Source organism: Spermophilus citellus, assembly GCF_964194105.1.
Source record: "Spermophilus citellus genome assembly, chromosome: 6".
NCBI lineage: Eukaryota > Metazoa > Chordata > Mammalia > Rodentia > Sciuridae > Spermophilus > Spermophilus citellus.
Window position 1 is genome coordinate 78,497,071 of NC_138187.1, and position 13,765 is coordinate 78,510,835.

The 13,765-nt window shown below is 38.8% G+C and overlaps 1 protein-coding gene across 11 annotated transcripts in view; it reads left to right on the forward strand.

The window, feature by feature from the left end:
• MLLT10 (MLLT10 histone lysine methyltransferase DOT1L cofactor) overlaps positions 1–11,279 on the forward strand; it is a 199,945-nt gene extending 188,666 nt beyond the window's left edge. For 10 of the 11 annotated variants that reach the window (XM_081297164.1, XM_081297155.1, XM_081297157.1 and 7 more), the window contains 4 exons: positions 7–368; positions 1,464–1,560; positions 7,620–7,820; positions 9,567–11,279. In XM_081297164.1, coding sequence (XP_081153290.1) covers positions 7–368; positions 1,464–1,560; positions 7,620–7,820; positions 9,567–9,611 — 705 coding nt within the window. In that variant the 3' untranslated portion in view covers positions 9,612–11,279. Of the gene's footprint in view, positions 1–6; positions 369–1,463; positions 1,561–7,619; positions 7,821–8,451; positions 8,579–9,566 lie in introns of all 11 variants that reach the window. The other variant, XR_014022418.1, reaches the window with a different exon arrangement.
• The last annotated feature ends 2,486 nt before the right edge of the window (positions 11,280–13,765 follow it).

The following is a 13,765-nucleotide window of genomic DNA, read 5'->3' on the forward strand; positions in this document are numbered from 1 at the left end:
CTTTAGGACTTAACCTCCAGTGGACAAAGCACCAGCAGTTCATCGGCTCTTTCTACTCCTCCTCCTGCTGGGCAGAGTCCAGCTCAACAAGGCTCAGGAGTTAGTGGAGTTCAGCAGGTCAATGGTGTGACAGTAGGGGCACTAGCTAGTGGGATGCAGACTGTGACATCCACCATTCCTGCTGTGTCTGCAGTGGGTGGAATAATTGGCGCTTTGCCAGGAAGCCAACTGGCAATTAATGGCATCGTAGGAGCTTTAAATGGGGTTATTCAGACCCCTGTGACAATATCCCAGAACCCTACCCCCCTGACCCACACAACTGTACCACCTAATGCAACACATCCCATGCCAGCTACACTGACTAACAGGTAAGAAACTTAAATATATTTTGGGTTTTTAGTACAAGATAGTACTAGTGTTATCCATGCTTAAGTTGGGACTTGTAATGTGTTTCTTGTAGATGTACTGTAAGTCAGTCTACCAGAAATTTAAAACAACTAACTATATAATATGTAGAATATATTTCTTTTTGAAACTTATGTAATTCCAATTAAAATTAAATCAGTGTCCATAACAAAGTATTGTCTGTGTTGAAAATTTCAGTTTTGATCTGTGATGTCTGTTTTTAAATGATAATTTTTCTCATTCCCCTGTATTCATGTGTATCATAAGTTCTGAAGAAGAGTAATACTATAGTGGTTATCACTACTGATACTAGTTTCTTAACTTTCTATTCAAAGTGTTTCTTGAATTTCCAGGAAGCAAGATTCACCAGTTTTCATTGTATTAGAGTTTCACTTGAATATTTGTTCAAAATAAGGGTAATAATAGAACCATGTTTTATTAAACATATTTTGAGAGAGTAATTTTGAATGATTTGCACTGGATACTAGTAAGCTATTTCTTCTGGCTTTTTTGTTTTTTTCCCCTCCTTTTCCCCCAACTGATGCTTAATTTTATTGGCCACTGGGACCATAAAAAGAAAAAAAAAAGGATATATTAAGGTCTGGGGATGTGGCTCAATGGTAGAGTGCTTGCCTAGCATGTACAATTTGATCTCCAGCACTGCCCCCACCCCCCAAAAAGGGCTAGGTTTAAATAATGGTGGATTCTGTCTTTGTTTTAAGTATGTATTACTTAGTGTGGGTTAAGCTATATTTGAATAATGAAAGATGTTACATGTGCTTTGTTATGAACACATGTAAATTTCTATTCCATAAGAAATTTGTGCTTGTTTGGTTTATAATAAAAATAGAAACAAACACTTCTTGGCAATGTGAATTATTGTTTAGCTCTATATAGAAAGAGAAGAAATAATTTGTACATAATTTTTTTTTAAAATGTTATGGTTAAAAATTTGTTAACTTTTCAATCAAATACTTAATAAGTTTTCTTTCATTTTACATTTAAAAAAAGACTTTAGAAGTGTGTAGTAGAAAGTAAGAATTTTAATCATTTTTCAGTGCCTCAGGACTAGGATTACTTTCTGACCAGCAAAGACAAATACTAATTCATCAACAGCAATTTCAGCAGTTGTTAAATTCTCAACAGCTCACACCAGTAAGTTCTTTTGATAACATTTGATTTTTTTTAGAGCAAGTGTTCTAAACTGTAATAGGAATTACAATAATTAAGGTAGGTATTGATTATTCACTTGTGAAATAACTTTATTGAATGCATAATCCAAAAATTTTGCCCATCATTTGGTATAATTGGTATACCTGAGGTGATATTACATTCAGCCATTAATCTAGAAATATTAGAACATGTATCATAGGCCAGGCTCACTGGCACTCACCCAGCAACTCAGAAAGCTGAGGCAGGAGGATCGCAGGTTCAAGGGCAATGTCAGCATCTTAGTGAGATCCTATCTCAAAACTAGCTAAGTGGTAAGGCACCCCTGGGTTCAGTCCCTAATAGTCACTGTTATAGGCTGTTGTGATATAATGGTGCATTAAGAATGGGAATAAGAAAGATAGTAGAATGAATCGGACATAACTTTCCTATGATCACATATGAATACGACCAGCATAACTCCACATCATGTACAACGAAATGTCAAAATGCACCCTGCATTCGTGTATATCTGAAAAGAACAATTTTTTAATATTTTTTTTTAGTTGTAGTTGAACACAATACCTTTATTTTATTTATTTTTATATGGTGCTGAGGACCGAAACCAGAGCCTTGCAAATGCTAGGTGAACACTTTACTGCTGAGCCACAACCTCAGCCCCTGAAAATAAAGAAATTTTAAAAAGATATAAGTCTGTGTTTTCATGGAGCTTCATTTTGATAAGGGAGAAAGACAGTAAGTAGGTGCTTTTTCATAGTGATACTGAGAAGAAAAAAGCATAACGAGGGGATAGAGAATAATGAGATGGGGCCTTGTTATTTTATTTACTTATTTAGGTGGCTCTGTGGATTGATCCCAGGGCTTCACTCATGCTAGGCAAGCTACATCTCTGGCCCCACTAAGGACCTTTTTAGATAGGTTGCTGCACCTTCTTTGGGGAGGGAGGGTGTTAATGATTTTTTGAACAAAGACCTGCATAGAAGTTGAAGAGTATGTCTTTTTTACTTTGGGGAAAGAGAAGGTGTGTTCAAGGCAGAAGCATTTGTAAAGACCTGGCATGTGTTAGGTTCTGGAAGACTAGAAGGCAGGCAGCAAGAGAGCAGTTGAGAGGTAAGGGAGGTACTATCAAGAAATCACATGTTGCCTTGTTTGGCTGTGGCAGGAAGTTCATATTTTGTTTGAAGTATAATAGAAAGCCACTGGTGGTAGGTTTTGTTTTATTTTGTTTGAGGGAGTGGGTTACTGGGGATTGAACCTGGGGCCTTGAACGTGCTAGTCAGATCCCAGCCCCTTTTAAAATTTATTTCGAGACAGGGTCTTGATAATTTGCCCACACTGACACCAAAATAGCAGGCCTTCTGCCTCCCAAGTAGCCAAGATTACAGGCATGTGCCGCCATCATGCCTGGCCATTGGTGGTCTTTAAAGACAAAATCTTTGTACTTTGGAAATGTTCATGTATACATAAAGAGTAGAGTAGAGTATACTGAAACCCCACGTACCCATCGTTCTGTCACTTGGCTTTAATAATTATCCTAGTTTTGTCATCATTTTTTGGTACCAGGGATTGAACTTAGGGGCACCACTGCCACTGAGCCATGTCCCCAGCCCTGTTTTGGCTCTTATTAGAGACAGGGTCTCACTGAGTTGCTTAGCGCCTTGCTGTTGCTGAGGCTGGATTTGAACTAGTGATCCTCCTGCCTCAGCCTCCTGACCCACTGGGATTACAGGCATAAGCTATCACACATGGCCCCCAGTTTTGTCAATCTTGTTTTGTCTAACTCTAGTTTTTTTTTTTTTTTTTTTTAAGAATTAATGAGTGGGTTTTGAACCCAATAATGATGTGATATTTATTTACATAGCACTGAAGATTGAATCCAGGGGCACTTTACCACTGAGCCATAGCTCCAGTCCTTTTTATTTTTATTTTGAAACAAGATCTCACTAAATTGCTTAGGACCTTGCTAAATTGCTGAACCTGGCCTCAAACTTGCAATCCTCCTGTCTCAGCCTCCGACTTGCTGGGCTTACAGGCATGAGCCACCACTGCACCCAGCACTCAAGACATTTTTTAACTGAAAAAATCAGAGAAAATAGGCAGCAAAAGAAAAAAAATACATAGCATAAGGGTCTGTTTTTGTTCATTTTGAATATTACAATCGTGTACGTTGAAGGGAAATTTCCTGGTGTAGGAGAGGAAGGGTTCTAGCAGAGCAGCAGGGTTGTTAAGGAAGAGGAGATAAAGCAGCTCACTGGAATGCCAGGGCAGAAAGCACTGCCATTAATCATTTATGATAAGAAGCTGAGGAAATTATGCTTTTAATGTTTCCGGTTTTTTTTTTCCTCTGTTGTGCTGGGGATCAAACCCAGGGCCTTATACACATGCAAACAGGCCCTTTACCACTGAGCTACACTCCTAGCCCATTATGTTTCTGTGCTTTTGTGATTCTGATGATTGATTCCCGGAGTGCTGTATCACTGAGCTACATCCCCAACCCTTTTATTTTCTTTTAATTTTTGAGACAGGGTCTCATTAAGTTGCCCAGGCTGGCCTCAAGCTTATGATCCATCTTCCTCAGCTTTGAGTTGGTGGGATTACAGGTGTGCACCACTGCACCTGGCTGCTGATTTTCTTAACTAGAAGTAAAGTTTCTGGAACAGAGAATGAGATAGATAGGGGTATATCTTATAGAGGAAAGAAAAAGCTGAGAAATATGTATCTTGGAGAAGGGTGAAAGACTTGACAAAGTCACACATGGAACTGTGAGGCTCAAGTGCAAGGGCAATATTGGCACTCTCTGTTCATCATTATAAAGTCAGACCCAACTGACAAGCTATATGACTTTTCTTCAGCCCCATTTCTGTAGCACACTTTAATTGCGCTATTTGGAGAATGCATTAATTAATTAATTAATATGGGGTGCCAGCCATCCAGACTTTGTCTATAGTTTCTTTTGAAAATACGTACTCTCTGGGACTAGGGTTGTGGCTCAGTGGCAGAGCACTTGCCTAGCATGTGTGAGGCCCTGGGATCGATTCTCAGCACCACATATAAATGAATAAAATAAAGATCCATCAACATCTAAAAAAATATTTAAAAAATAAAGAAAATACATACTCTCTTGCTTTAGTAAAAATATGTATGGAAAAGACTTGTTTTGACCGAGTCAAAACTGACACTGTTTTACATTGTATAAAAATAGGTTTTTGTTTTTTTTTTTAAATATCTAAGGGCTGGGGTTGTGGCACAGTGATAGAGCACTTGCCTAGTATGCACGAGGCTCGCCTAGTTCGTGGGTTTGATCCTCAGCACCACATAAAATTAAATAAATAAAATAAAGGTAGTGTGTCCATCTACAACTAAAAAAAAATGTTTTAAATAGATTGCATCTAAATTCTTAAATGTTTGAAGCTGGGCACAGGAGGCTGAGGCAAGGAGGATCATGAGTTCAAAACCAGCCTCAGCAATTGAGTGAGATCCTGTCTCAAAATTTAAAAGGGAGGGGGGCACCTGGGGAATGTAGCTCAGTGATAAAAGTGCCTCTTTTGTTAAATCTTCAGAACCACTCCCCCTTCAACCCCTTGGAAGAAAACCCAAAACCCGCATTTATACTAGAATATGATGTTATTTTCTTACCTCTTGTCTTATCTTAGTAAGAAATACTAAAACTCAGTTTATTTGGGTCTCTTTCTGTTAAGTTTTAAAATAATAATAGTATGTTTAGACTTCTCATTTCTAAGACATGGTTAATGAAATTTCAGCACAAATTATTGACTCAGACCATGAAGACAAAGAGGTTTAAATGCTCCCTTTTTCTTCATTAGCCACGTTGACAGGTGAAGCTTGTTCCTTTGTGGGCAGACTTTATGTAGGTAAAATTATTATTACAGGCACATGCAACTCCAACTTAAAAGTAACTCTTGTTTGACCCACTTCTCAAACCAGGACAGCACTGTTTCTTATCGCCTCCCAGGAGACGTTCACTTTGTGAAACCTAATGGTCAGTCCTCATTCTTCATCTTACCTGATCTGGCAGTAGCATTAAACAGAGTTGATCACTTTTCTTGCTCTTCGAAACATGTTCTTCCCATGATTTCCATGATTCCTCATTATTTTGCTTTTCTTCCTACCTAACCAGTTCTTCCTTTTTTGCCTAATTTCTTGGGTTTTCCTCTTCTCTTTAGCCTCTCACTTTCGGTACCCTAGAATTCAGTGAGAGCCTCCAGTCACATCTCTAAATTATGTTTACTGTGTACATCTTCATCCTAGGCCTGTCTTTGGAATTTTGTATTTCTGGATCCAACTGCTTTACTCAATATCTCCATTTGCAAATCCTTTACTTTTGGGGGAGGTGCTAGGGATTGAACTCAGGGATACTGAACCACTGACCCCGACAGGGTCTCTAAATAAAAGTTGCTTAGCACCTTGCCATTGCTAAGGCTGGCTTTGAACTTGAGATCCTCCTGTCTCAGCCTCCCTAGCAGCTGGGATTATAGGCATGCGACACCGCGTCTCACTTCAACTTGCAAATCTTAAAAGACATTTTTATTGTGTCATGAACTGAACTGCTGATCTTCCACAAACCTGCTCCACCCAGTTTTCTCCACCTCAGATGAGCATCCTTCTAGTTGCTCAAGCCCAAAACCCTCTAGTCTGTTCTTTCTGTGATACACCCCACATTGACTATCAAGAAATCTAAAGTCAGATTATGTCACTCTGCTCAAAACCTTCCATCAGCTTCCCATTTTATTTTATATAAAAGGAGAGTCTTCATGATGTGGAACTGTGAGCCCTGCATTCTTCTCCCACATCCTGTGTACTTACTCCAGCCTCACTGAACTCCTTGCTGGTCCTGGATATGCTGCTCTGTGGGCCACTGGTATTGGCTGATCCACCCGCCTAGAGGTCCCCTCCTTACTCCATATCCACTCAGCTCTCTGTCTAGATGTTAACTTCTCAATGAGGTCTGCCTTAACCTGTCTATTTAAAATTGCAACGGGACCACCCTACCTCAGCAGGCTCTCACATACCCCTTTCCCTTTACAATAATCACATTGGAACATTTTTGTCTTATTTGTCTCTCCCTAATCTCTCAGGGTAGGCAGCCAGGGACCCTGTCTCCCTAAAAAACAGTGCCTGCTTCATAGTAAGTGCTCAGGAAATGTCTGTTGAGTAGACTGTATGTTTGCTATAAAGCATAGTTCATAACTTCATTAAGAGAGACCCTTTGTGAGGTATGAAACTTTTAAAGTTGTTTTAAGTCTGGTAAGGGAAAGGTTTGGTTCACATGATGCACCCCCCCTTCTTTGAGCATATGGGGAGGGAGAGGGATACTGGGGATTGAATCCAGGTGCACTTTACCACTGACCTACATCCCTTCTCTTCATCTTCTCTTCCTCTCTTCTCTTCTCCCTCACTTCTCCTCTCCTCTCTTCTTTCCCTCTTCTCTCTTCTCCTCTCTCCTCATGGACAGCATGCCTTTATTTTATTTGCTTATTTTTGTATATGGTGCTGAAGATTGAACCCAGTGCCTCACAGGTGCTTAGGCAAGTGCTCTACCACTGAGCTACAACCCCAGCCCCCAGTCCTTTCTTTTAATTTTTTATTTTGAGGCAGGTTTGCACAAAGTTGCTGAGGTTAGCCTTGAACTTGAGATCCTCTTGCCTCAGCCTCCTCAGTCACTAGAAATACAGGCGTGTGTCACTGTGCCCAGCCACATGATACGTTCTGAATCAGAGATAACTGTGACTCGTCTAAGTTGTTGCTCTTTTCCTTGATCATCATGGGCAACCTAATTTGAACAGAGGTCTTTTATATTTGCCCTGTTTTGAAAATAAGCTGTTCACTGGTGATATTGACATTTTATAGTAGATGGGGATTATTCAATGCAGCTTGTTTTCTAGGTCAGATTCTTGATTTCTTTAATAGTGTGAAGTGACACATCACTTAAATATCTAATGTTAAAGTAAAGAGAGAAATATAAAAGGCTGACGTTGCTGACTTCTGTGACTAGGAACTTATTTTATCCCATGATTTGGCCTTAGGAACAGCACCAGGCCTTTCTGTATCAGCTGATGCAGCACCAGCAGCACCACCCACCGGAACTTCAGCAGCTGCAGATCCCTGGCCCTGCGCAGATACCCATCAACAACCTTCTTGCAGGTACTCAGGCGCCCCCACTTCACTCGGCTACCACCAACCCCTTCCTCACCATCCATGGAGACAGTGCAAGTCAGAAAGTCACAGTAAGTGTGTGTTCTGCGTTACAGCTGATGAAGTAATAAGAACTGTATTGATTAATCATAGAAGATTGTTTTCTAGTCTCTTAAAAAACATATTATTCCTCTGATAAACCAGTTGTTTCAGCAGCTGGATATTATAAACACAAAGGACCTAATCCAATTTATATACCTCTTGAGTATCTTGATTTTAATCTGCATATAGGTTTGCATCTGTTGTATAATTTTCAAAATGAAAATATGTTTTAGTTAGCAAGTTGTATGGGACAGTCCAATCCAACGAAAATAGCTGTTTTCCTAGTGACTTTGCTTATTGATTTTCCTATTTATATAGAGCAGTCTGTATATTTTAGGACTGTTTCTATTTTGATACAAAGTATTTTTTAAAATTGAATTATAACTAATATATAAATTTTAGAACAGGTAATAAAAGTATTCTTCCGTATTTTTTAAAAAGTAAATCACAGTCACATTTTAGTGGAATTTAAATATTTTATTACGTGTAAGTGATAGCATCTTTACCCTTTCAATGTAAAAGTTAAGATAAATTAACAATGGATGCAGGAACAGTATGCTGTACATACAATGGCACACGTTTTAAGGCTGTTTCTTTCTATTAATTCTCCCCTTCAATCAGGTCTACTTTACTGGAGTATAAATGTGTCCCCTAAAGTCCAGTTGAGGGCAGAACCCTGTTAGATGAAGGATATTGGGATATAGAATGGAGACTGGACATCAGGAAAAGGAAGAAGGGGAAGAATGAGGTGGGAGACTTGGCAAATAAAAGTGTTAAAAGTCACAGTGTTTGCTATTTCCCATTTACTTTTGAAAAATTTCTGTCTACTGTGTTTTTAGTCTTCAGAAGCTTTAGTTTTTATTTAGTAATGAGAACTGGTTGAAAATACAGGATAATTGTTTTTCATTAACTCTTTAATGCTTTTTGTTTGTCTTCTTGTTTTGCCAACTTCCTGATTGTGAATACTGTTATCACAAACCTTGTTACTTCTCCACTGTTTTGCTAACATGGGAAATATCAGTGATTCTGTATTAATTTAGAAATTTTTGTACTCTTTTTTCTACTCTTTTGTTCACTAGTTTTTCTTTTTGTGTTAAAAAGTGAATAAATTGTAAACTAATGTTTCCTGAGTTATATAGTATGAGTTGTATTTTTTGGTAGGAGAACCACAATAATAAATATAAAAATGAACAGATTACCTACCGATTAGCTAATAGGGGTGAGCAGGGCTAGGAAGTGAGACTCACCACTTCCCTGCCAGATGGCAGGCGTCCTTGTCAGATACATGGCATATGCGATTTCACCCTCTAACAGGTAGTGACTGCACTTGTTTATAGACAGCAAAAGGAGAGTCAAAGAGGTTAAAGCTCAAAGGACAAATAGCAAATGTGAGACCAGAGCCTGTGACTTTCGTAGCCCTTAAAAAAAACTCATCATAAAGTTGATTTGGGTGGATGAATTCTGCATTCTTGCCTTGGGAGTTCTATCCCACAGGTGGGCACACTGCCTCTTTTATTTTGGAATACTACTGAATTTAATGTTTTGAAAGTAGTTATTATTAAATTCATGGCTTTACATTATACTGAAAAGTAGCCATGCCAACTTGCAGAAGAAAAGGCATAACTGTATACCACAGTTTATCTGTTATGATTTCATTTAAAGAGGATAATACCACAAGTGTTGTGAAAAATTTATTCAACTAATGCATCTGATATTTTTGTTTGTTTTAACTGCAGAGACTTAGTGATAAAACTGGGCCTGTAGCTCAAGAGAAAAGTTGACATTTGAGAAGCATCTAAAAGTTGCTTATCCTGCTGCTCTGGCACTTCACCTGGCTGCTGTTGCAGTCCTTGCTACAGCTATGAAGAAATGCAACAAGAAACCGCACAACCAAGGATTGCCACAGAACTTTCTTGTAAGGCTTTGATTAATTTTCTTGTTGCTTTTGTTGCACTGAAATGGAATTCCCACGTCCCTACCCCAACCCAAAAGTTTTTGAACTTTCAGAGAAAATTTAATAACTTTTGTCAGTGAAATAATTTACATGCAATGAGTTTATCAACCCATGAAAAGTTTAATGTAGTTGGTGCACAACTAGTTTTGTTATAAATTAGAGATACAAATAGCAAAACTAAACACTTGTTCCATATACCAAGCTACTTGGTCTTGTACAAGTTGGGATATGAAATATGATCTCTTATTTGGGCTCCATTGTGCTTGCTCTCTGTAAGTCAGATCTTAAATTTCAAGGAACTGTCAACTTTCTTTTCCGGTAGTTTTTATTCATTAAATATTGCAATTATATAGGTCATCTACTGCAAACTTTGTTTAAAAAGTTGCCTTTCTAATGAGATTTGGCCAGTTTTGGTAATCAAGTTAGGATGGTAATGTGTGCTTCTGCTAAAGGTAATTTTCATTTGCTAAATGCTTTTTCTTTAGTGTTTTTAAAGAGACCTTGAGTTCTAAGGCTGCTGGGGAAACTAGATCAATTCAAAGCAAAAGACTTCTTTCAGAAAGAGGCTACTCTGGAAACTGCTGGTAGGGTCTGGCCTTAACCAAGTGCCTATTAGCACCTCCTGGGGTAGAAGCGGCTCTAGACAGCAGGTCTCCAGCCAGCCAGCCCTGTGAGTAGAAGAACAGCACTTTCACCAGCAGCCTTCCCCATGCTTCTGCCTTTATTGAAAACTTTCTATGCCACTGTAGATAGCTCAGGCAAAACTATTACCTGGGTATTTATCCACTAATGAGTCACAAGAAAATGAGTGGATTTTATAAGAGTATATGTTTGTTTTATTTAAACAGCTTCCCATTACTGACCACACACACACACACACACACTCACACTCACACTCACACTCACACTCTCACACACCACTACAGTTCCCAAAGCAGGTGAAACCTGTATTACATCCCTTCCACTTCAGATAGCCATGCTCTTGATGTGACAGTACAGCAGAGTAATAAATTAACAATTGGGGACATAATCATTGATCTGTTCTTAAATGTGTGAATTATTAGTGGAAAAGACCCAGCTGTAATTAGACCTCCACTGTGTACTTAGCTGAAAGAACATGTTAATTCTGCAATATGTCTCTTGGTTAAACATTGCACAGTTCTTACCTCATTTCTGTAAATAAGGTTTTGTGAATCTGTTTTGTATTGTGAAAAATTCATAAGATAACATTGATATTTTGATTTGTAATATTTCTAATTGGTAGATTTAATTGAAAAGTAAAATTAATTTATTTTTATATGTTCAGGGGAATTTTAAAGAAAGTCAAGCCTTTTGTAGATAATTAAAAAAATCAGTGTGGTTTATTTTACTTATTTAACCCACTGGTTGTTATTCTGTAACGATTTGTATAAATGGTAAATTTTGAATGTGTTGTTATTTTACCTAGATGTAAAATTCCACATGTATTAAAATGTACAAAGTTTTTGTTAATAAAATTTAATAATGTTCATAATCCTGTGTCATTCTTGTTTGGTAGGGGCAGCAGCATGTAGTGCATTCCAGCAGGCCTGGGTGGGCTTTTTATTGGGAGTATCTGTATAATGTCACCTCAGACTTATCTAAACTCTTTTCACAAGTGGATTTTGTACAGTGTGAGAACTGTGTGCAGAGCAAGGCAACTACATACTCAGAAACTCCAGAAAATCATGAGAGAGGAGAGAATGCACTCATTCTCTTTAATGCAGTAAAGAGGGAAACCATCTCAGTGGAGATAAAAGGAAAATCATTTCCAGATGAGATCATTCATTATAGCCCATTAGTAAAGTAGCATTCATACTTGGTAAAGATTAAATTTGTCTGGTTTAAATAGTCAGCTATGGGGTTGGGGTTGTAGCTCAGCGGTAGAGCACTCGCCTCCCATGTGCGAGACCTTGGCTTCGATCCTCAGCACCACATAAAAAGATAAATAAGTGAAATAAAGGTGTTGTGTCCAACTACAACTAAAAAATAAAAATTTAAAATAAATAAATAAATAAATAGCTATAACTAGGGGCGTTCCCTGAAAGAAAAATACAAATTTAGTTGATGGTTCTTGGGTTAGGACTTCGAAGCATCAGAATTGCCTATGGCACTTTTCAAAACATAAATGCCCATATTTTATCCCAGTTTTAATTGAATCAAAATATACCGATCTGGGGGCCAGGGATGTGACGTGAGTGGTAGTGTGCTCGCCTGGCATGCGGTAGGCACTGAGTTCGATCCTCAGCACCACAATAATAAATAAGTAAGTAAGTAAATAAATAAATAAATAAATGAAGATGTTGTGTCCACCTAAAACTAAAAAATAAGTTAAAAAAAAAAAACCAAAAAATACTGATTTGTAATTTGTTTCTGGTAATTAAGGGTTCAATGAATAAGAAAAACTGGTTCTAGGTTCCTGGAAAGAGGGTTTGTATATATGTGTGTGTGTTTTTCCTCCTTCCTGCTACTGCTTCCTCTTTTGTAGGAACCCTTCCCAGGGGCAATTAACCACTGAGCCACATCCCCCAGCCATTTTTATTTTTTATTTTGAGATTGGGCCTAGTTATATTGTTTAGGGCCTTACTAAATTGCTGAGGCTGGCTTTGAACTTGCAGTCCTCCTGCCTTACCCTCCCAAGTCTCTGGGATTACAGATGTGCGCCACTGTGCACAGCCCTGGAGAGTTTTTAAATACATAGATGAAAATTATTTGATTCTGGTTTGCTAGAATGACAGGTGGTTCATCCATTATTTATTTCTTTAATTTGCAAACTCTCCAAGCAATTGACAATAAATGAAATATTACTTGGATGTGCAGTTTCTAACTTAATCTTAAAAGTGTATCCTTGCTGGGGATGTAGCTCAGTGGGAGAGCACTTGTGGAGCATGTGTGAGCCCAGAGTTCCATCCCTAGCACCACCAATGAAAACCAAACATGTCCTTTATTCTGGTCCTTATTGGTAGTAGCTCCTTGGTGTGGCTTGTGTGCTTTCAGTGCTTACTGGCGTGTGGCCTTGGAGGTGAGCCTGGCTGCTGGCCTTGCTGGCTCTCAAGTGAGCCTTGTGCTTGAGGAAGCATCTGAAGAGCTGCTGCTGAGTTGCTGGCCCCGAGGGGTTTGTCTTGGCTGGATTCTGAGTCACCCCTGTGCATTGGGCCCGGGGATGTGCTGGGTTGTGGTCAAGATCAAGCACGAAGAGTAAAGGCCAAGAAATACAAGCCACCATGTTGTTTCCTTAATTTTGTGTCACCAAACAGGGGAGGGAAGGAAGGAATGATCCCTAAACTATGTGGACAGGCAGGATAATCTCTGGGAATTTTATAGGAAAGGTGCCTTACAAGGAAAAGGAATTTTGCTTTTGTAAGTGGGTCACGTACTTTTGAATAGAAATCTCAAATACTGTTCATCTGTTTTATTTGTTGTCAGTGTTTCATTTTCCATGTTATCTGTGTGAATTAAACTAGGTCTTTCAAAATCAGCTGTGAACTTTTATACACATTTAGAAATCTGTTAAAAATTGTTTATGTTGTGGCACTGGGGATAGAACCCAGGGCTTTGTGTGTGTCTGAGCATCTACCACTGAGCTACATACACCAGCCCAGGAAGTTGTTTTTTCTTAAATTATTTTTCATGTTGTTGAAAGTTCAATCCAACTGTTATTTGCAACAAAGGAAATGTGTTTTGCACACCTCTTGACTGACTGTACCGTTCTGTAAGATTCCTGTGAAATGTGGATTTCATTTGACTGACTTTTGTTCACAAACAGCTTGAGTTTGGCAGCTCTTCCCTGTGGAGCCGATTCCTTCCTTGGGTGAGGGACACAATCCTTCCCGTGGTCTCAGACTTGTCCTTTATATCCACTTGAATTTCTCCGGCTCTTCGGGGTCTGGCGTTGTAGTTGTGACTGTAGAGCAGACACTGCATAGGCACCTGCAGGGCACTTTTTAACACTGTTAGGTCCTC